Source organism: Balaenoptera physalus, assembly GCF_965194825.1.
Source record: "Balaenoptera physalus genome assembly, chromosome: 20".
Classification (NCBI taxonomy): Eukaryota; Metazoa; Chordata; class Mammalia; order Artiodactyla; family Balaenopteridae; genus Balaenoptera; species Balaenoptera physalus.
In genome coordinates this window covers 12003721-12025856 of record NC_138901.1, presented here as the reverse complement: position 1 = coordinate 12025856, position 22136 = coordinate 12003721, and the positions used below count along the sequence as shown (strand labels likewise).

The 22136-nt window shown below is 51.1% G+C and overlaps 1 protein-coding gene across 2 annotated transcripts; it reads left to right on the top strand.

The window, feature by feature from the left end:
• Positions 1-4461: 4461 nt before the first annotated feature.
• Positions 4462-7367, top strand: ACTG1 (actin gamma 1). Of its 2 annotated transcripts, XM_082440726.1 has the most exons (5): positions 4462-4607; positions 5038-5406; positions 5685-6123; positions 6225-6406; positions 6495-7367. In XM_082440726.1, exons 2-5 carry the CDS (start codon positions 5044-5046, stop codon positions 6636-6638), a joined length of 1128 nt encoding a protein of 375 aa, XP_082296852.1. In that variant the 5' UTR covers positions 4462-4607; positions 5038-5043; the 3' UTR covers positions 6639-7367. The 2 variants fall into 2 exon arrangements, with proteins under 2 accessions (XP_082296852.1, XP_082296853.1); XM_082440727.1 differs by lacking the exons at positions 4462-4607; positions 5038-5406 and adding an exon at positions 5528-5550.
• The last annotated feature ends 14769 nt before the right edge of the window (positions 7368-22136 follow it).

Genomic DNA, 22136 nt, shown 5'->3' with positions numbered 1-22136 from the left:
GGGGCTTGTCTTCAAAATGCCTAGAGCCCTCCACTGCCGGAGCAGTGAAGCCTTGGCCTGGGTGTCTCTGTGTACCTGACACCCCAACTTCATGTGGGGGGTGCACACTGCGAGCCTCAGTTTCCCTGCCTTATGCAGTGAGGACTGGATGACACACGAAGAGGCCTGGCCCAGTGCATCCTGGCACAGAACAAATGGCAGGGTTGAGCACAGAGCACCTGAAAACTCACCAATGCCTAAGTGCCCGAGCAGCTGGCCGCCAGGGAGGCTCCGCAGGGCGTGGGGCTGGAGCCCTGGCCTCCAGGGTGCCTTGGGATATATGGACCTTCCATGACTGTCTGTAAAGTGCTGGCAGGAGAACAAGCCCCACTGGACACTTAGACCAGAGACAGAAATGTGTGGCCCTGACTCTGTTCATTGACCTGAAACTCAGAGGCAGGCTGGCCAAGCCAGCAGTAAGCTGACCTTGCCTACCAGGGCAGCCTGGGGACCCTTGTTCCAAGCAGACAGAGCCACTCCAGAGGCTGCCCCTGCCCCAGTGGGAGCCTGCCCAGTGCCCTGGAGAAGGCTTTAGGTGGCAGAACACTCATCTTGCATTTGATCCACAAGCCTGAGAGAATAGGACAGTGAGCTGAGGGTAGGGAAACTTTGGTTTTCCTTGGCTTTTTTTTTTTTTGGCTGCACCGCTCGGCACGTGGAACTTCCCTGACCAGGGATTGAACCCACACCCCCAGCAGTGGAAGCGCGGAGTCTTAACCACTGCACCACCAGGGAAGTCCTCCTTGGCATTTAAAAAATGAAGTTTTTATTAGGAGATAATTTTAGATTTACACAAATGTCGCAAAGACAGTATTAGCATTTCTGCAGACTCTCTACCCGGTTTCCCCTAATGTTAACATCTTACACAGTCATGGTACAATTGTACTGAGAGATTGACTTTGGTACTTAATTAATTAAACTCCAGACTTTATTCGGATTTCACCAGTTCTTCCACTACTGTCTTCTTTTGTGTTCCAGGATCCAACCCAGGATCCCACGTTGTATTTGGAGGGAGGGGAAGGAAAGACATTCCTGGCAGAGGCAAAGGCCCGAAGGGGTACTCATTTACCAAGTTCCCTACCCTGTCTGCCTGGCAAGTAACTGGCTAGTTGGGAGGTGGAGAGAGGCAGGAGGCAGGGGTGGGGTGATGGGCTGGGGGTCAGGCTACCAGGTGCAGAGGTGACCTGGATCCCGGGAAGCATCCCCGGAGGCTGGAGCAAGGAGACGACAGGCTGGTGTGGGTGTCAGAGGGAGGGACAAGGGAAGGACCCTGAGCTGGGGTTGCCTGGCAGTGTCCAGGGCTGGGGAGGCCTGGGGCTAAGTCTCAGCTACGCCAGACTTCCTTGCAAGGTGATGCCACCTCCCTGCACCACTGTCTTCTCAGCCCTTAAATGGATGGAAGATGAAACGAGATGCAGCAAAGTCACAATAAATGCACCAAACCAGCACTGGGCTAAAAAACTCACGTAATTTCTCTGAGCCCCAAGTCTCCATCCTCAAGATGGGAAGGACACACCCACTTTTGGGCAGAAGTGCAGCTGCTGACTCTCTCCCTCCTCCCAGGGCCTCCCTGCTCACCCAAGCCAGGGGCTGCCACATCCGTGTGGTCCCCTCCCAAGGGGCTCCAGGGCCTCTCCAGCTTCAGGAGGGGTGGGGGCGGCCGTGCGCTTCCATGAGCACAGCCCTGAAATGACCTTGGGCAAGGCTTCGCACTGCCCGGTTGCAAAACAGAAAAATCTCAGCGCAGAATGCGGCGTTCCCCAACCCCCTGTGCGGGGCTTGGAGGTCTTGCTCTATCTGGGGCCCGTTCCCTGGACCCACGGCGTCCACTTACTCCTGGTTCCAGATGGTGCTTCCCAGGAGGGTCGTCGCCCCCTGCCCGCCCCGCCACCGCCAAGCCTCCAGCTCCGCGTCCCCCCGCCCGGGCCACATGACCTGTGGGCCCGCGCGCATCCCCACCCTGCACTCTCGCGACCGGGCGTCACGCGATGCAGCGGGGTCTCCCGGACCCGCGGAGGCCCGCGGTGAGGGTGGGAGCGGCTGCCGGTCCCCTCCCCGCCCCGCCTCCTCGAAGGCGCCGGGGCCGCCCCGCCCCCCCGCCACCGCCCCTTTGTTCGGCCGGCCAATCCGCGGCCTCCTTGACTAAATAAGGCTAGGAGCGCGCCCGGCGCCCCCAGTCCATTACTTCCGCCCCCCGCCCGGCTGGTGACTCAGGGCCGGCGGCGGGCGGGGACGGGGCTGCCCAGGCTGCGGCTTCCCGGGCGGCGGGCGGGGCTCCGTCGGCGCCGAAATGGCCAAATATGGCCGCGCCGCGCGCCACCGCCCCGCACCCGGACACCTGCGGCCGCACCTTGACCCCCGCCCCACCGCGCCGGTTGACACAGCCGCGGAACTGGAAGCTGCTCCCCCACCCCAGCCCGCGCCAGGCCGGCTGAGAGCGCCCCTTCCCCTCCCCCGCAGCCCGGCCCTGAGGGGGCAAGCCCTGGAAATCTCGGGGCTCCCAGGCCCCGCCTCACTTCCCCCCACAACACTTCGGCCGTGCCCCCAGCGCCCTGCGGGCTGCAAGGTGGGAAAGAAGGAAGGGGGGACGGGGACAGAGGTCCAACGGCCTCTGCCCCCTCCCCATCTGTCCCACGAAGCAGCCTGGGCACACCAGACAAAGGAGTGCCAGAGGGAACTGGAGCCCGAGGAGGGGAGGCCCCCGCAGTAGAGGTAGCCTGAGTGGAATGCGGGGTGGGCAGACACAGGACGCGACTCCTTGGATACTGGATACTTCCCACTTCCCGTGTGTGACATCTTGGGACCCCCAAGTGTTGCAGTCTTCTTCGCACACTGACGCCCCCACCTGGGGGTTGAAGGCCGGTGGTTGTGCCCAGGAGCGCCTGTAAGGGTGGGTTTTCCGGAGGCCCAGCCCCAGGTTCTTCCATGGGTGGAGCACACACCTGATGGACAGCAGCCTTGCCCTACACTCTTGGAAAGTCTGGCGAGTCTGGGACCCAGCTAGGCCTGGTGGCATGGGTGGCCATAGGCATGGCCTTGGCATCTGGGTGACTGCAGTCCGCAGGTGGGCTGGGCGGCTGCTTTACCTGCCTAGCCCAAGGTAGATGTGGACACCAGCTGACCTTTCAGGGCTCTTGGGGCGCCCGGCCTCGCCCCCCATCAGACACCAGCCCGGGTAGAGCCCAGCGCACCCGGACCTTGGACGAGTCCCCAGACTCACTCGGTCCGGCACCACTGCCACCCCTCATGGCCAGTGTGCTCTTACACATGCCTCCTCTGATGTTTAATTCTGTACTGAGCAATCCCGAAAGCTTACAAGTAAGTCCAAGGAAACCGTAGTACCTGGTTCCCTCCGGGCATAACGAAAGCACTGGAAGCAGCAGGTGTGACCAGGACCCTGCCAGAGATGACAGGTCTTCAAGAGCAGGCTCCTGGGGAAAAGGGCGCGCCCTGGACCCAGGAAAACCACAGCCCCAGGGCTGCCGGGGTCCATTGGGTTTACTCCTAGTGTCATAAACAGAAGAGAGGGTTCCCCTCCTCAAGTTTAGGGGTGAGTTGACCGTTCAGGCAGTCAAAACTACTCTTCCCTGCCTCAGTTTCCCTACGATGCCCAAAGATGATTAAAGTGAAACAAAGCTCCACCCTCTCCCCAACGGACAGGGAGGGGGTGGCCCCAAACCCGGAGTGGAGCCCCCGCCTGGGGACAATCGGGCTTGCGGTTTGAGGGGCAGGATGTGTTGGGTGTGGTATAACGGGGCCAGTCTCTGCACCGTCAGGGACCCCGAGCGCCCCAACTCCGGCGGAGGGGACTACGCGGTCATGGCTGCGCTAGGGGACGGGCGGCTCCTTTCCATCGTGACAGGGGCGAGGTCACGGCTCCCCGGGACTCCCCCGGACCATGGGGCCCGCACTGCCGCATGGGCAGCCGGCGGGGACCACCACCCTCCCCTCCCCCAGCCCGGCGCCGGGAACCCGCCTTCGCGGCCTGCAGATCCTCGGGGAGAAAGCTCGAAGGGGGCGCCCGGGGAGCAAAGCCCCCTGCGGGGCCGGCCGCGGGCGCACACCCAGCTCCGAATGCCTCCCAGCCCCGGGCCAGGCAGTTTCGGGGTGCAGCCGGGCCCTCCCCAACAGCGCGCAGCAGTCCCGGGGCGGGGCCGGCGGGTCAGCTCCGCGGCATCCTCTGCACCCCGCCCTGCGATCCCCGGGGACGCCCACCCACCCCGCCCCCGCGCCGGCCCGCTCATAGTCTCGCTCGCTGGTTCTCGGGCGCGCGGGGGCGGCGCGGGCGGGGCGGTTGGGGGCGGTGCGGGTGGGGGGCGGGACCGGGCGCGGGGCCCCACGTGCCCCTGCCGGGCGGGCCAATGGGCGCCCGGCGTTCGGAAAGATCGCCATATATGGACATGTTCTGGGGCCGCGCGCGCCGCCGGCCCGCGCGCGCGCCCAGCTCCGCTTAAATACGGGCGGGGGAGGCCGTGGTCGATCTCACTCGCTGCAGCCGGCTCGCGCTCCGTGTCTTCTCGTCGCTCGTCTGCTCGTTCATCCGCGTCCTACGGCCGCTTCCTCCGCCGGTAAGTGACCAGGCCTGCGTGGCCTGGCCCGGTATCCGGGACCCCGCGCCCTTCCGCAGGCCCGCTTCTCGCTCCTGGCTCCAGAGGCCCGGCCGCGCCGACGCCGGGAACAAAGGGTGGCCGGGCGGGGTGGGGTGGGTGAGCTGGGACGCGCCCCGGCGGGTCCATGGAGGGTTCAGTGGGGGTGCTGCCGGCGGAGGGGGCAGGGCGGGGCCGGGCCCGGGCCGCAGTACTGAGAGCCCCCGGCCGTGTCTCCGCGGAACGACGCTGCTGGGGACGTTACATAAAAGGCGGACCCGGTTGTAGACGGTTACTCTGCTGCCGGGGCGGCGGGTCGGGGGGGAGGCGGAACGTCTCGCGGCGAGGGCCTTTGTGCAGGGGCCGTTCCTGGGCTCCAGGGCGCGTCTGAGTTGGTTGCATTTTTGAGTAGATCGCAATGGAAGAAGAAATCGCCGCGCTCGTCATCGACAATGGCTCTGGCATGTGCAAAGCGGGCTTTGCTGGGGATGACGCTCCCCGGGCCGTCTTCCCGTCCATCGTTGGGCGTCCCCGACACCAGGGCGTCATGGTGGGCATGGGGCAGAAGGACAGCTACGTGGGCGACGAGGCCCAGAGCAAGCGTGGCATCCTGACTCTCAAGTATCCCATTGAGCATGGCATCGTCACCAATTGGGACGACATGGAGAAGATCTGGCACCACACTTTCTATAACGAGCTGCGTGTGGCCCCCGAGGAGCACCCTGTGCTGCTGACGGAGGCCCCCCTGAACCCCAAGGCCAACCGTGAGAAGATGACCCAGGTAAGCGCGGCTGGGTCGATTGGGCTGTTCCATTTGTTTCACGAGTCATTTCATGCTCAGTTTTGTTTTTTGAAATTCAAGTTTTTCTTTCACTATTTTCAGGGTTCTGTTCTTCTCCTGGCATTTCCTCCCTGAAGTCTCAAGGTTTCTTGTTTGTGTTTCTGCTTGTTTCTTTTTCTTTTCTTCACACATCACATTTGTGGCATGCTGGCATGGTGTGTGAGCATGGGGTGGCCCTGGGCCCCTTCCTTTGACTAAGAAGGTGTTGCCTCTTGCAGATCATGTTCGAGACTTTCAACACTCCGGCCATGTACGTGGCCATCCAGGCTGTGCTGTCCCTGTACGCTTCTGGCCGCACCACTGGTATAGTCATGGACTCTGGGGATGGGGTCACCCACACGGTGCCCATCTACGAGGGGTATGCCCTCCCCCACGCCATCTTGCGTCTGGACCTGGCTGGCCGGGACCTGACAGACTACCTCATGAAGATCCTCACGGAGCGTGGTTACAGCTTCACCACCACAGCCGAGCGGGAAATCGTGCGTGATATCAAGGAGAAGCTCTGCTACGTTGCCCTGGACTTCGAGCAGGAGATGGCCACCGCCGCGTCCTCCTCCTCCTTGGAGAAGAGCTATGAGCTGCCTGATGGTCAGGTGATCACCATCGGCAACGAGCGGTTCCGGTGTCCAGAGGCGCTCTTCCAGCCCTCCTTCTTGGGTAGGTGTCAGGCAGGCAGCATGACCTCCGTCTGAGGCTGTTGAGAGCCGAGGTGCCTTTCACCTTGAACGTGACCGCTGAGAGTGAGCTTTGTCTCTTAGGTATGGAGTCCTGTGGCATCCACGAGACTACCTTCAACTCTATCATGAAGTGTGATGTCGACATCCGGAAGGACCTCTATGCCAACACAGTGCTGTCTGGTGGGACCACCATGTATCCCGGCATTGCTGACAGGATGCAGAAGGAGATCACGGCTCTGGCCCCCAGCACAATGAAGATCAAGGTGAGTCAGAGGTGGTTGTGGGCTTGGGCCTGGAGGCCTTGCTGGGAAGACAGTGCCGCTGACTAAAACCACGTTCTTGTTTTTCCAGATTATCGCTCCTCCTGAGCGCAAGTACTCGGTGTGGATCGGGGGCTCCATCCTGGCCTCGCTGTCCACCTTCCAGCAGATGTGGATCAGCAAGCAGGAGTACGACGAGTCGGGCCCCTCCATCGTCCACCGCAAATGCTTCTAAACGGACTGCGAGCAGATGCGTAGCATTTGCTGCATGAGTTAATTCAGAAGTATAAATTTGCCTTGGCAAATGTATACACCTCATGCTAGCCTCATGAAACTGGAATAAGCCTTTGAAAATTGTCCTAGAAGCTTGTATCTGATATCAGCACTGGATTGTAGAACTTGTTGCTGATTTTGACCTTGTATTCAAGTTAACTCTTCCCTTGGTATATGTTTAATACCCTGTGCATATCTTTGATTTAAACCCCTAGTTACACGCGGCTCCGTCACTTTGTGGCTGAGGTGAGAACACGTTTATGGAAGAGAAATCCAATGGCTTGATGAGAATCTGGGAGACCACGAGTCTCTCGATCTGTGCAGGGTATTAATGTGTCAGAGCTGCCTATTCCAGGATTTCTCTAGAGGCTGGCAGGAGTCCTGAACCAGTTGTCATTTCTGTTTTGCCGGTCTTACGGGGTTGGGAAGGTCTGAGCCTTAGGACTTGCTTTCCTTTCTTACCGAAGTTTTCCCGCCAGAACACCGTGGGTTGTCACTTACCTTGAGTTGGAAAACAGTTTGCATTCACATCTGTAAATTTATTCATTCTTTTAATTTATGTAAGGTTTTTGTACGCAATTCTCAATTCTCTAAGAGATGACAACAGATTTTGGTTTTCTACTGTCATGTGAGAACATTAGGCCCCAGCAATGCGTCATTGTGAGGAAATAAAAGTGCTGCAGTAAACTGATCAGTGTTTCCTGTTTTGGGGAATGGAAGGTTGGGTGAGGGTGGAACAACCTCGGCTCAGATTAGGCAACAGTTTGGTTTCTCCCAAACCAGAGGTGAACAATTGGTCCTAATGAGCATCTCTTCACAGCTGGAATCTGCCTCACCTTGTGGGCTTCTAGGGAAAGGAGAACCTGTCCGGGATTGGCCCCCAAGCTGGTGGAAGGAGGGGTCTTTTTATACTTGGTGTCCTCAATTTGGCGTAAGGCTGTGCTGCCATAGAAGCACTTGGGGCCACGAAGGGCATAGCTTTCTCCACACACAGGTCGTGGTGGGGTGGGACTTGTTCTTTGGTCAGCATATCAAAGTGGAACAATGGGGGGTTAATAAAATAGAGCCTGACTGTTGAGCCATGGAACCTGCGATCTGATGAAAGAAGTGTCACCTGGTGACATGAACATGACTCGCAGGCTCTGAGCTCCTTGACGGCTTCTGCCCCAAAACTTTCTGTAATGGCAGGCAGAGTCTTCCACAGGTATTTCAGATTTTCAAACAATTCTTTGCAGTTTGGGTCAGAAAGGTAAGCTTTCTTCGCTAGATTGAAAAAGCTTAAGGGTTTGGAAGAGCATGTTTTTGAAATCTGGAGATTTCATGCCTTTGCTGTTGGGAAGCAGGTTTCACCAGTGGGGGCTGGTGGTGCTTTCTAGCTTAACCTCCAGATGGTTGGGGAGAGGGCTTCAGGGTCCAGGGGAGGGAGGCCATGTTAGGCTGGGCTGGATTGGGAGTAAGGGGCCCCAAGAACATACAACTGAGGGAGATGTGGAGTCTCTCCTTTGGGGGCAGAAGGTGGACCCTGCCAATCTCACACCTCCATCTGCTTTGCTGCTGTTCCCTTGCTCATAGCCTCCCTGTGACCACCTGTGGAATGCACAAGAGTGACAGGTCAGAAATTACTATTTTGCCCTGGGCAGCATTCCGCTTTCAGTCAGGACTAGAAAATCTGATCTGAAGCATGAGCAGATTCAGGGAACAGGATAGACTGGACTGAGGAGAGCCGGGGAGGACAACACCTTTAGGAACTGGGAGGAAAAAGGTGGCTGCCTGGGTGGCCACGATCCCAGCTCCATCCACTCTTGCATTGGGCCCGGTGGGCAAGGCCCTCTACTCCGGGCCTCCGTCCCCTCCGTCCCCTCTGCAAACTGGAGGGCGGTGCCTGCTCCACACGGAGGCCAGGACACCCTCCCTGTGCGTGGAAGGGGCATGTCAGCCCACCCTCCTGCTCCTGGGGGGTATAGCAGAATTTCGGCAGCACAGAAGACACTGGCCATTCTTTGTGGTGCTCTGGGGACAGTAACCGGATGTCAAACCCAATCAGTGTACCCACTGGATGACAGCCATTGCCTGGTCGAGCCTATTGGAGAGCTTGGCACGCTGCCATCCATCAAAAGACACTTCAAAAAAAAAAAAAAAGACACTTCACTGCCAAAGGGAGGCCCTCACGGTGACCTCTCCCCTCGGGCCCCTCCTCCGGCCCCTGTGGAAAATCTCACCTTTTGTCAGCATCGTTTCTCTGGGTAGCTCTGTGTACTGAATGCACGAAAATGCTAGGCTTTGCAAAGGAGAGGGAGCTTGAGGAAAAGATTGACTGTAGCCACCATGACTTTCGACACGGAATCTACTCAAACCAAAGCAAGATGTGGCCAGCTCTGCCTACTTCTACAGAAAGAGAAAGGAGCTCTTCATGGGAGGACATCATCAACAGGCACTTGGGATGTAACAGCCTCAAAGTGGAAAACGGGGTTAATCTCCAGACCATGGAAGGACTGGAGATCTGCAAGGAAAAGTTGGGAGGACGTGTAGGCAAATGAGAGAAAAGCATTCAAATGGGCCACTTAGGGAAGATGAAACCTCAAAGGCTGATTGTCTTAATGTTAATCAGCTTAATGAATGGAAGCTTCTGGAAGGGCTGCCTCAGAGAAATGTCTCATATCCTGGGGGACTCCATGATGTGAACCCTCGAGAGGCCCCCTTCCCCAGGGCCCCCAGGTGTCCTGATGCTGAGACAAGTGGAGGATGCCCTCTGAGTGGAACAGGAAGCTCGTGGGTGCCTCCTTCCTGCAGTGCAAGGAGCCTGTCCGCATGTCCAGCGGACGGTCAGCAACCACTCCAACTCGAAGTTACCATACCCTGGCAAGAGGTGGACGTTGTGTTTATTGGATGCAATTTCAGGTTCAAGGCCCTTTCATCCCAAATGGTCAGTGTTTGAGTAGAGGCCAGAAACCGTTTCAAGGAGGGAGTTCAAGGATTCACATTAGAAAGGCTGGTCTCTGGTGACCGAGAGATTGTGGCTTCCCAGGACCCTTTCCTGGTTAGAGGTCCCAAACATCAGACCTGGAGAGCTCCCCATGGGGTGTTCCCCCTGAGAAGTACATGAGCCGCCACTGCTGGGCCTGTGTGCTGCACACAGAGCCCCACATGGTCCCCCACAGCCGTGCCGGCCTGCACCGTCAACCCCCAATGACCAGTGGCCATCCAGATGTTCTCTCCTGCAGGAAGCTCCCCCTCCCCTTTCAGCTCCCTGCTAGGGCCATGAGGGTGCCCTCCAGGGGGGCCTGCCTCAGTGCATGGTTCTCAGGCGTCTCACGTAGACAATGAAATAGGAGTGAAGGGGCTGTAGGAGCCAGTGTGGGAGCCAGCCTGCTCTCTTTTCCCTCTGCTCTGGGACCACAGTGTTCCAGAGAAGGGCTTCTCCATCAGCCTGGAGGCCTGAGAGACGCCATCAGAGCCAACATGGTCAGACATACAGCCTGAGCAAGAAAGAAATCCTTACTGCTGTAAGTTGATGAGATTGTAGAGTCACTTGTTATGCAGCATAATCAAGCCTCACCTGCTTGATACAGCATCATCATATATATGAGTGGCAACCCCTAGAGTTGTGCAGTGCACCACCTGTGCAGCTGTCCATGGTATCCCTGCACAGCCCAGCCTTGCTCCCTGGTGCACCTATCCCACCACTTCAATGCCTGTGTTATTTGTCTCCCTCCCTGGTCTGTAAATTTTTTTAGTTTTCTTTTTTTTTAATTGTAAATATATACATAACATAAAATTTATCCTTTTTACAATAGCATCAAAAAGAATAAAATACTTAGGAATGAATTTCACCAAGGAGATGAAAGACTTGTACAATGAAAACTACAAAACATTGCTAAAAGAAATAAGAAGCCACAAACACATCCCATGTTCATGGATTGGAACACAATATTGTTAAAATGTCAGTATTACCCGAAACAATCTACAGATTCAATGCAATTCCTATCAACATTCCAATGACATATTTTTTTTTTTTTTTGCAGAAATAGAAAAATCCATCCTAAATTTCATATACAATCTCAGGCACCCTGCATAGCCAAAACAATTTGGAAAAAGCACAATGCTGGAGGGCAAACAGTTCCTGATTTCAAAACTTATTACAAAGCACAAGTAATCAAAACAGTGTGGTCCTGGGACTTCCGTGGTGGCGCAGTGGTTAAGAATCTGCCTGCCAATGCAGGGGACACGGGTTCAATCCCTGGTCCGGGAAGATCCCACATGCTGCAGAACAACTAAGCCCATGTGCCACAACTACCGAGCCCATGCACCACAACTACTGAAGCCTGCACTCCTAGAGCCCGTGCTCTGCAACAAGAGAAGCCACCGCAATGAGAAGACCACACACTGCAACAAAGAGTAGCCCCCGCTCGCCGCAACTAGAGAAAGCCCGCGCACAGCAACAAAGACCCAATGCAGCCAAAAAATAAATAAATAAATAAATAAATTTATATATTAAAAAAAAAAGAACAGAGAACCCAGAAATACACCCATATATGGTCAAATGATTTTCAACAAGGTTGCTAAGACCTTTCTTTTTTTAACTTTTTTTGGCCATGCCACATGGCTTGTGGGATCATAGTTCCACAAGCAGGGATTGAACCCAGGCCCTTGGCAGTGAGAACGTGGAGTCCCATCAACTGGACTGCCAGGGAATTCCCAACTAAAACCTTTCAATGGAGAAAGGATAGTCCTGCCAACAAATGGTGCTGGGAAAACTGGATCTCCACACGCAAAAGAATGAAGTTGGACCCTTACCTAACACCATATACAAAAATTAACTCAAAATGGATTAAGAGACTTCTCTGGTGGTGCAGTGGTTAAAAATCAAAATCTGCCTGCCAATGCAGGGGACACAGGTTCGAGCCTGGTCCGGGAAGATCCCGCATGCCGCAGAGCAACTAAGCCCGTGTGCCACAACTACTGAAGCCCGGGCGCCTAGAGCCTGTGCTCCGCAACAAGAGAAGCCACCGCAGTGAGAATCCCACGCACCACAACAAAGAGTAGCCCCTGCTCGCCGCAACTAGAGAAAGCCCGTGTGCAGCAACAAAGACCCAGTGCAGCCAAAAATAAATAAATAAATAAATAAATAATAAATAAATGAATTTATTTAAAAAAATGGATTAAGGACCTAAATGTAAAACCTAAAACTATAAAACTCTTAGAAGAAAACAGGACAAAAGCTTCATGACATTGGATTTGGTGTGCACACATACATATATATTTCTATATACAACCATCTGTATCTATATTAAGCTAAACCTGAGTTCCTACTCATGTCCCCAACTCTAATCATTACCATTAGATCAGTCTACACTTTCCCCTTTGTTTATCTGTAAACTCTCACTCTGACAGTGAGAAACCTAGCTCCCAGCATCCACCATGCGTTCACTTAATCTTTCAGTTCCAGTGTATATGTACAGGCAGAACTGAGATGTGGCAGGTTTGGGTCCAGACCACCAGAATAAAGCAAATATCGCAATAAAGCGAGTCACATGAATGTTTTGGTTTCTGGTGCATATAAAAGTTATGTGTGGGCTTCCCTGGTGGCGCAGTGGTTGAGAATCTGCCTGCCAATGCAGGGGACACAGGTTCGAGCCCTGGTCTGGGAGGATCCCACATGCCGCGGAGCAACTAGGTCCGTGAGCCACAATTACTGAGCCTGTGCGTCTGGAGCCTGTGCTCCGCAACAAGAGAGGCCGAGATAGTGAGAGGCCCACGCACTGCGATGAAGAGTGGCCCCCACTCGCCACAACTAAAGAAAGCCCTCGCACAGAAACGAAGACTCAACACAGCCAAAAATAAATAAATAAATAAATAATAAAATTAAAAAAAAAGAATGGGTTGCACCTTTTAAAAAAAAAAAAAAAAAAAAAAAAAGTTATGTGTACACTATACTGTAGTTATTAAGTGTGCAGCAGCATCGTCTAAAAGAAATGTATGTACCTTAATTAAAAAATACTTTATTGCTAAAAAAGGCTAACCATCATCTGAGCCTTTAGTGAGTCCTAGTGGTAACATCAAAGATCACAGGTCACTGTAACACATATGATAATAATGAAAAAGTTTGAAATATTGTGAGAATTACCAAAATGTGACACAGAGACACGGAGTGAGCAAATGCTGTTGGAAAAGTGGGGCCGACAGACTTGCTCAACGCAGAATTGTCAACAAACCTTTGATTTGTAAAAATCGCAATAAAGTGAAGCGCAATAAAATGAGGTCTGCCTGTACAGCGGTTTCAGAATTAACCAGTACCAGCGGGAAACAATTTTACCAACTACAGTAAGGGTCTGTGTACTGTTCTTTTGCCTTTAGTCTTAGGGATCCACTCATTCCTAAAGTTACTTAGGTCAGCACCTTTCCCCCACCCCATTTAGTGAGGCGGTTTCATCCATTTGTAACAGTCTGCATTCCTTCCTGGGATCCCTTGATCTTCTAAATGGTTTTGTTTTTATAGCTTGCATACATCGTGGCTCATTTTTTCTGCTGTAAAGTTCTACGGGTTTTGACATTACACAATGTCAGGTATCTACTATCACAGGACCATCAGGAATAGCCTCCCCACCCCAAAAAATGCCCTGTGCCCTCATCTGTTATATCCTCTTCTCCACCCCAAACCCTGGCAACCATGGATTTTTTTTTTACTGTTTCCAAAGTTTTGCTTTTCCCAAAATGTCGTATAAATATATGGAGCTTTTCACACTGGCTTCTTTCTCTTGGTAAACATGCACTAAGATTCTTCCATATTTTTGTCCTGGATCAATAGCGCCTGCCTTTTTATCACTGAATAGTAGTCAATCGTCTGGATATTCCACAGCTTGTTTATCCATTCCCCTATTGAAGGACATCTTGGTTGTTTCAAGATTTTGGTAATTATGAATAAAGGTGCTATAAACATTTTTGTGGAGATTTTTGTGTGAACGTAAAGGTTTCAGATCCATCGGGCAAAAATCCTAGGAGCATAACCGCTGGATTGTATGGTAAGATTGTGTTTATCTTTGTAAGAAACGGCCAAATTGTTTTCCAAAGCGGCTGTACCGTTCTGCATTCCTGCCAGCAATGAAAGAGAGTTCCTGTTGCTCCACATCCTCGCCAGAATTTGGTGTTGTCAGTGTTTTAAAATTTTAGTCATTTGTTAGATGTTAGTGGTCTCTCAATGTGGTCTTAATTTGCATTTTCCTGATGAATAATGATGTTGAGCATCTCTTTATGTGTTTATTGGCCTATTTTATATCTTCTTTTGTGAAGCATATATTCTAATCTTTTGCCCATTTTTATTGAGTTGGTCTTTTTATTATTATTGGGTGGTAAGAGTTCTTTATCCTGGATACTAATAATTTATCAGATGCATATATTGCAAATACTTTCACTCTATAACTTGCCTTTTCTTTTTCTTTTCTTTTCTTTTTTCTTTTTTGGCAGTGCTGCATGGCATGCAGGATCTTAATTCCCCTAGCAGGGAATCTAACCTGCGCCCCCTGCAGTGGAAACCCTGAGTCTTAACCACTTGACTGCCAGGGAATTCCCCCATTTTTCCGTTTATCATTAGTGTATTTTTTTTAAATTAATTAATTAATTTATTTTTGGCTGTGTTGGGTCTTCATTGCTGCGCATGGGCTTTCTCTAGTTGTGGCCAGTGGGGGCTACTCTTCATTGCGGTGCGCGGGCTTCTGATTGCAGTGGCTTCTCTTGTTGCGGAGCACCGGCTCTAGGCGTGCGGGCTTCGGTAGTTGTGGCACACGGGCTCAGCAGTTGTGGCGCACGGGCTTAGTTGCTCCGCGGCATGTGGGATCTTCCCGGACCCGTGTCCCCTGCATTGGCAGGCGGATTCTCAACCACTGTGCCACCAGGGATGTCCCTCATTAGTGTTTTTTGCGTCCTATTGTAAGGTCATCAAGATTTTCTCCTATGTTTTTTTTCAGAAGTTCTATGGTTCTAACTTTTACATTCAGATCTATGATTAATTTAAAGCTGATTTTTGTGAATGGTGTGAGGTAAGAGTTCATTTTTTCCCTCAGCTGTTTCAGCACCATTTGTTGAAAAGACTTTCTTAAGGTCCGCGCCTGCTTGTCAGCATGATTTTTTTTTTTTAATTAATTAATTAATTAATTAATTTTTTGGCTGTGTTGGGTCTTCGTTTCTGTGCGAGGGCTTTCTCTAGTTGCGGTGAGCTGGGGCCACTTTTCATCGCGGTGCGCAGGCCTCTCACTATCGCGGCCTCTCTTCTTTCAGAGCACAGGCTCCAGATGCGCAGGTTCAGTAGTTGTGGCTCACGGGCCTAGTAGCTCCGCGGCATGTGGGATCTTCCCAGACCAGGGCTCGAACCCGTGCCGCCTGAATTGGCAGGCAGATTCTCAACCACTGCGCCACCAGGGAAGCCCAAAAAGACTTTCTTTATTGAATTGTCTTGAAACTTGTGTCAGAAATCAACTGACTATATGTGTGGGTCTATTTCTGACCTCTTTCTCCTGACCCACTGACCTATATATACGTCCTCGTGCTCTTACCACACTCTTGATTACTTCAGCTTTATATTAAGTCTTGAAATCAAGTGGTGTGCGTCCTCCACCTTGTTCTTTTATTCTTAAAATTGATTTGGCCAGTCTAAGTCCTTTTCATTCCATATCCATTTTAGAATCAGGTTGTCATTTTCTACAAACAAAAGCCTCCTGTGATTTTGATTAGGACTGCATTAAATCTACAGTTCAATTTGAGAGGAACTGACATCTTAACAACACTGTCTTCCAAATTATGAACATTTTCTATCCCTCCATCTATTTAGTTCTTTCACTTCTCTCAGTGAGATTTTAGAGTTTTCAGTTGAGGGGTGGTACATAGATTTTATTCAATTTATTCTTAGGTATTTGATGTTTGGGGCTATCCTGGTAAATGGTCTTGTTCTTTTCACTTTCCAGTCGCTCATTGCTAGTTCGAGAAATAGTAACAACTGATTTTTGCATCTGCCCTGGCATCCTGCGATCTTGCTAATTCACCTGTTAATTCCAGAAGCAGGTGTTCTACATGCATGACCAGATCCTGTGAATAAGGAATGTTTTACTTTTATTCTTTCAGATGTATTTGCCTTTAATTTAATTATTATTTTTGTCTTATTGTACTTGCTAGCATCTCCTGTGTGATAATTCAACAGACTGGACAGGAGTGATGAGAACAGTACATTATCTCTGTCTTTCATCATTCAATGTGGTCAGCTGTGGGTTTTTCATAGATACTTTTTATCAGGTTCAGGAATTTCCTTTCTATTTTTATTTTGATATGAAGTTTTTTTAAAAATCATAAATGGGTATTGAATTTTGTCAAATAATTTTTCTGCCTCATTGAGAAGACCTTGTGTTCTTCCCCTTTATTCTGTTATCATGGTGAATTACAGCGATTGATTGTTGAGTATTTTTTTTTAAAATAAATTTATTTATTTATTTATGGCTGCGTTGGGTCTTCGTTTATGCACGCGGGCTTTCTCTAGTTGTGGTGAGCAGGGGCTACTCTTTGTTGCGGTGCGCAGGCTTCTCTTGTTGCAGAGCACGGCCTTCAGTAGTTGTGGCACGTGGGCTCAGTAGTTGTGGCTCACAGGCTCAGTAGTTGTGGCACACGGGCTTAGTTGCTCTGTGGCAAGTGGGATCTTCCCGGGCCAGGGCTCGAACCCGTGTCCCCTGCATTGGCAGGCAGATTCTTAACCACTGTGCCACCAGGCAGGTCCTGATTGTTGAGTGTTAAACCAATCTTATATTCCTGGGTTAAATCCCAGTTTGTCATGATTCTTTCATGTATTGCTGATTTGGTCTGCTAGTATGTTAAGTGTTTCTGAATCTGTGTTTTTGAGTGACATTCATTTGTATACAGTATTCTTTTCTTGTAGTATCTTTGCCAACTTTTGGTGTCAGGGTTTGTGATTTTTCTCTTTTTTTTTTTTTTTTTGACCAGTTTTATTAGTTTGCTAGAGCTGCCATAGCAGATTACCACAGACCAGGGGGGCTGAACCAATAAACATTTATTTTCTCACAGTTCTGGAGGCTAATAGTCTGAGATCAAGGTGCCGGCAGGGTTGTTTCTCCTGAGGCCTCTCTCCTAGGCCGTTTCCTCCCTGGGTCCTCACAAGGGTGTCCTTTGTGTGTGTGTCTGTGTCTTCATCTCTTCTCATAAGGACACCAGTCATGTGGGATTAGGGCCCATTCACATGACCTCATTTTAACTTAATTACCTCTTTAAAGACCCCCATTTCCAAATACAATCACATTCTGAGGTACTGGGGGTTAGGACTTCAACACACGAATTTTGGGGGGGACACAATTCAGCCCATAACACCCAGTGTAGCTAAAGTTTTCTCAAAGTTATTCAAGTTCTCAAAGAACTAGCTTTTGCTTTCATTGATTTTTCTCTCCTGCATATTCATTTTCTATATCATTTCCATTGGTTTTTCCTATTTTCTTTGTCCTTCCTTCTACTTTGGGTTTAATATTCTCTTTTCTAGGTCTTAACCACAGAAGCATAGATCATTGATTTGGGGCCTTCTTTTTTTAATATAAACATTTAAAACTATGTATACCTTCTAATCACTGTTTTAGCTGCATCCCCCAAATGTTGATATATTGTGTTTTTTCTTCTCTGTGATTTAGTTTGGATAGTTTCTATTGTTGTGTCCTCCAGCTCTTTGGTATTTTGTTTTGCTTGTCTATCTAACTGCTGTTAAGTCCATGTGGTTCATTCTTAATTTCAGGTATTGTATTTTTCAGCTTTAGAAGTTCCATTTGGCTTCTTTTAGATCATCTCTTTCTCTTTATTAGGTTTGTGTTTTGTTTTACATTTGTGAACAAATATGTAATATCTCTTTTAAAATCCTTGTCTGCTAATTCCACCATCTCTCTCATATCTGGGCCTGTTTCTATTGACTGATTTTTCTCTGGTAGGGGTCACATTTGCCTGCCTCTACATGTCCAGTAGTTTTTCATCAAATGTTGGACATTGTAAGTGTTATATTGTTGAGTCTCTGAATTTTATTGTCCTTTTTGTAGAGTGTTGAAGTTTGTTCTCACAGGAAGTCAACTTACTTGCAGAGAAGTTTGATCTTTTTGAGGCAATTTTAAAGCTTTGTTAGACTGAGTCTAGATTAGCCTTTGATTCTGGTTTAGCACTGCTACTAGTATGACTCTTATGGAATCTCCATGAAATGCCCTGGGTGCTTAATGAGGTCTGTGGGGAACCCAAATGTCTCTGAGCTCTGGGAATTGTTCAGCTTCACACCTCTCCAGGAGTTGTTCTTTGCTGAGTCTCATGGGGTTTCCTGTACATGTGCACAGTTTAACATTCATAATTAAGGAGACCTCTATATAGATTTCCAGAGCCCACTGTCTGCACAGCTACCTCCTTAGGCACCCTGCTTTGCAAATCCCAACCGTTTCAGCAGCTCTAAACTCCAGTCTCTGTCTCAGCTCACAAGACCTCTGTGTTCTGTACCTCAGCCCAGAAACTACCTCCAGACAGAAAGCCAAGGTAATTGTAGGGCTCACGTCTGATGTTTCCCTTCTCTTAGGAATCACAGTCCTGGGCTGCCTCTTGTCCAATGTCTAAAAACAGTTGCCTCATGTTTTTTCTTTCCAGTTTTCTAGTTGTTAATGTCAGGAGGGCTAATTCCATACCATTTATCCCATGATGGACAGAAGTAGAAGTCCCTCCTATACTTTGTAATGTATATATTGACATACTTTTATGCATAGAGTTATATTTTTCCATGAGCTGATTTTTCTTTTCTTTTTTTTGGCCATGCTGTGTGGCATGTGGGATGTTAGTTCCCAACCAGGGATCAAACCCATGCCCCCTGCAGTGGAAGCATGGAGTCTTAACCACTGGACCACCAGGGAATTCCCTGATTTTTCTTTTCCTGACATGTTAGTGACATCTTTCCATGTCAATACATTTAAATGTACCTTCCTCACAGCTACGTAGTATTCTGCTGTGGAAATTTACCATCAGTTAACTACCTCTCTACTGATGGTTACTGAGGTGGCTTTAAATTTCTTACTAATTCACATAACACAGTGACAGGCTTTCTTATTTATGCATCTTTCTGAACTTGTCTGGAAATGCTCACCTTTGCAAACCTCTCAGCCAACCAACCTTGAGCTTTCTTCAAGGGCATTTGCTTTTTAAGACTTTTCCTAATTTTCACGGGGAAATTTCTGTTTAAATGTGGAGACTCTTCCAAATCTTTCTGCCGACTAAGCTCAAATCAGGCAGGCCCGTGCAACTGGTTTCTTGCTTTCAGTAAATAATACTTCATCAGACTTTGCCAAGACAACCACAGGCCCATCCTGCTCCTTTTATTTGCCATTTTAAGCCAAGCATCTACCCAGATTATTAAATATTCTTTGTAGGGAGGGCTGGGCCGGGATTCACCTACTCTCCTCATTGGACAAGGTGGCTTTGCGGTTCTAATCCACCCTGCTGTGATGACACAAGTGTTAGCGCTTCCCCACCGTTCCTACCACCATCCTGGAGAGAGATTACCTAGCGTGAAAGCACTGGGCCTAACCCTAACCCCAACGCATAGTGGCTAATGGGGGGGCCGTGGATGGGGGGAAGCCACCCCAACAGGCAGGAAGCAGCGAAGGCAGGGGTTAGGGGCACGGCTTCAAAGCCAGCCTGAGGGCCTGAATCCTGGCTCTGCCACGTGACAGCTGTGTGATCTTAGATGAGTTCCTTGGCCTCTCTGAGCCTCAGTCTCAGTAGTAACATTGGAGCACCTACCTTCTGGGGGTTGCAGGGACTATCGCGTGAACCTGTGTAAGTGCTATTATCCTCCTCACCACCTCCGCCTTCTGATGAAAAATAGACTGCAAGTTGATGCTGCCTGCCCCGAGTCAGCAACATTTATTAAGCACCCACTGTATGCCAGGTGCGGTTCAAGCAGATCCTTGAACTTGGGTAATGCCTGCTGTGGGCGGGGTGGGGGGGCAGGGGGATGACTTCATGGCGGAGGGAATGCCTGTGCAGGCAGAACCTCCCTGGAAGGTGGGCAGGAGAGGGCCTTCCAGTGCACAGGAGGGCCGAGAACTTTCTGGGCAGAAGGAACTCTATGTGCAAGAATGCCAGGATGGGGAATTCCCTGGTGGTCCAGTGGTTAGGGCTCTGCGCTTCCACTGTAGGGGGCACGGGTTCGATCCCTGGTCAGGGAACTAAGATCCCACAAACCTGGAGGCATGGCCAAAAAAGAATGCCAGGGTGGATAGCTGACCACAGAGTTGGCCAGCAGCCCCGAGGGAATGGGGACCTGCAGGGCCTGGGCCAGGACTCCACCCCAGGGCTCTGACCCCAAATCCAGGCTCCACCCGCTGTCCCTTGTCAGGAAAAGAAAACCATGTAGCCACGGGGTCCCTTCCCTTCTGTCCTCTTCCGTTTTCATAACCCGCTCATCGAGGATGCCGGGCTCTGTCTATGCTGTCTGCTGCTTTTGGTGGTGGGTGGGTCTTCTCTTTGTGTAACCAACTGCCCCAAAACTCAGAGTCTTAAAACAACCATACCCGAGGGTCAGGAAGCGGCCTCCCTGGGTGGTCCTGGCTCAGGGTCTCCCACAAGGTTGTGGTCAGGCTGTGGGCTGGGCCCATGGTATCTGAAAACTCAACGGGGACCGGCTCACGTGACTATTGGCAGGAGACCTGTGTTCCACGCCCAGAGGAGGAGGTGATGGAGAGAGCCGCGGTCTCACAACCTGCTCTCAGAAGTGCCATCGCTCCGCCCTCCTCTGCTGGCCACCAGACCTGCCCTGGTCCAGTGTGGGAGGGTTTGGGGGCTTGAGGACCAGGAGGCAGGGCCACTAGGCCACCTTGGAGGCGGTCACCACAGTTGGCTGCTGTTGCGTGTCTGTGTGTCTGCCTATCTATGTGTTTGGTTTTTTTTTTTTTTCTTTTGGCTGCACCTCGTGGCTTGTGGGATCTTAGTTCCCTGACCAGGGATCGAACCCAGGCCCCCCTGGCAGTGGAAGCAGGGAGTCCTAACCACTGGACCGCCAGGGAATCCCCTATGTGTTTGTTTTAAAAGCTAATTAGCCAGTTTTATTCTTTTTTTTTTTTTTTTTTTAATTTTTTAATTTACTTATTTATTTAGTTATGGCTGTGTTGGGTCTTCGTTTCTGTGCGAGGGCTTTCTCTAGTTGCGGCAAGCGGGGGCCACTCTTCATCGTGGTGCGCGGGCCTCTCATTATCGCAGGCTCTCTTGTTGCGGAGCACAGGCTCCAGACACGCAGGCTCAGTAATTGTGGCTCACGGGCCTAGTTGCTCTGCGGCATGTGGGACCTTCCCAGACCAGGGCTCGATCCCGTGTCCCTCGCATTGGCAGGCAGACTCTCAACCACTGCGCCACCAGGGAAGCCCGCCAGTTTTATTCTTAAGACACCTCAAGTCCATCTGAAGCAGGTTGATGCTCTCCTGCTGGCATTATTCCAGAATCCTTTCTTGGGAGGTCCTATGGGCTCAGATGGCCTCAGCCTGTCCAGTGTAGACAAAGAATTACCTTGGATTCCTTCTCCAGTTTCTTTTTGCTGAAAACACTCATTTGCTGCAAATAAATCCCTTTTTGTGATGCTCACAGATCTTGCCTGTCTTGGTGATTTAGGCAAAGAAGTAATCCAAACTGTCCCTGCAGCTTTGTCAGGCCCAAGGAGGGGTCCACACTCCCATCCCTACCCCAGCCCCAAGACCGCCTATCTCCCTGGGAGGCATGGATGGGAGAGGCCCGGTCCAGGACTGCCGCCTGACAGGGGTCTCCTGGACTTTATGGGTGTCCACAGCTATGCGGAAATGAGCCAGTTGCCAAGGACAGCACCAGCTCTGATGTCACTGCACGGGGAGTGGCCCAGAGCCAAACTGAGAAGCGTCCAGGGGAAGGGGACGGGGCCTTCAGCACAGGGGACCCATTACATCATCCATCCAGGGTCAGGAGATGATGTGTCAGCTTTCTGCCCCGCATGGCCCCTGTGGAAATCAAACAAGCAGTCTTGCCCATTTTTAAAGATAAATTAAATGCATCAATATAAAACACGTCAGGCAGCAACATGGAAGGGAGAGGGTAGGGAGGTGGATGGAGCTGCGTGATTTATCGGCCCTTTAATAAGCATTTCTGGGGCTGCTCTGGCAGCCTCCCACCAACCACACAGTGCCCGAGGGCCCCTTCACTGAAGTTGTGAACAGAGCCAACCCCTGGTCTTGGCACCCACTGGCCAGGCCAGAGAGGTGTGTGTTCTCTCAGCTGGTGTCTGGGAACATCGAATACAAACTGCATTGGGGAAGAGATGAGAAGGAGCAAGGGGTGGGCAGGCGGGGAGCCATACTGGCTGGGGAAGGTCTCACCAGCTACCTTGGGGCCAGGCCAGGCTCTCCTGTGTGGTTACACTTTGGGGGCCTTGGCACAGCTG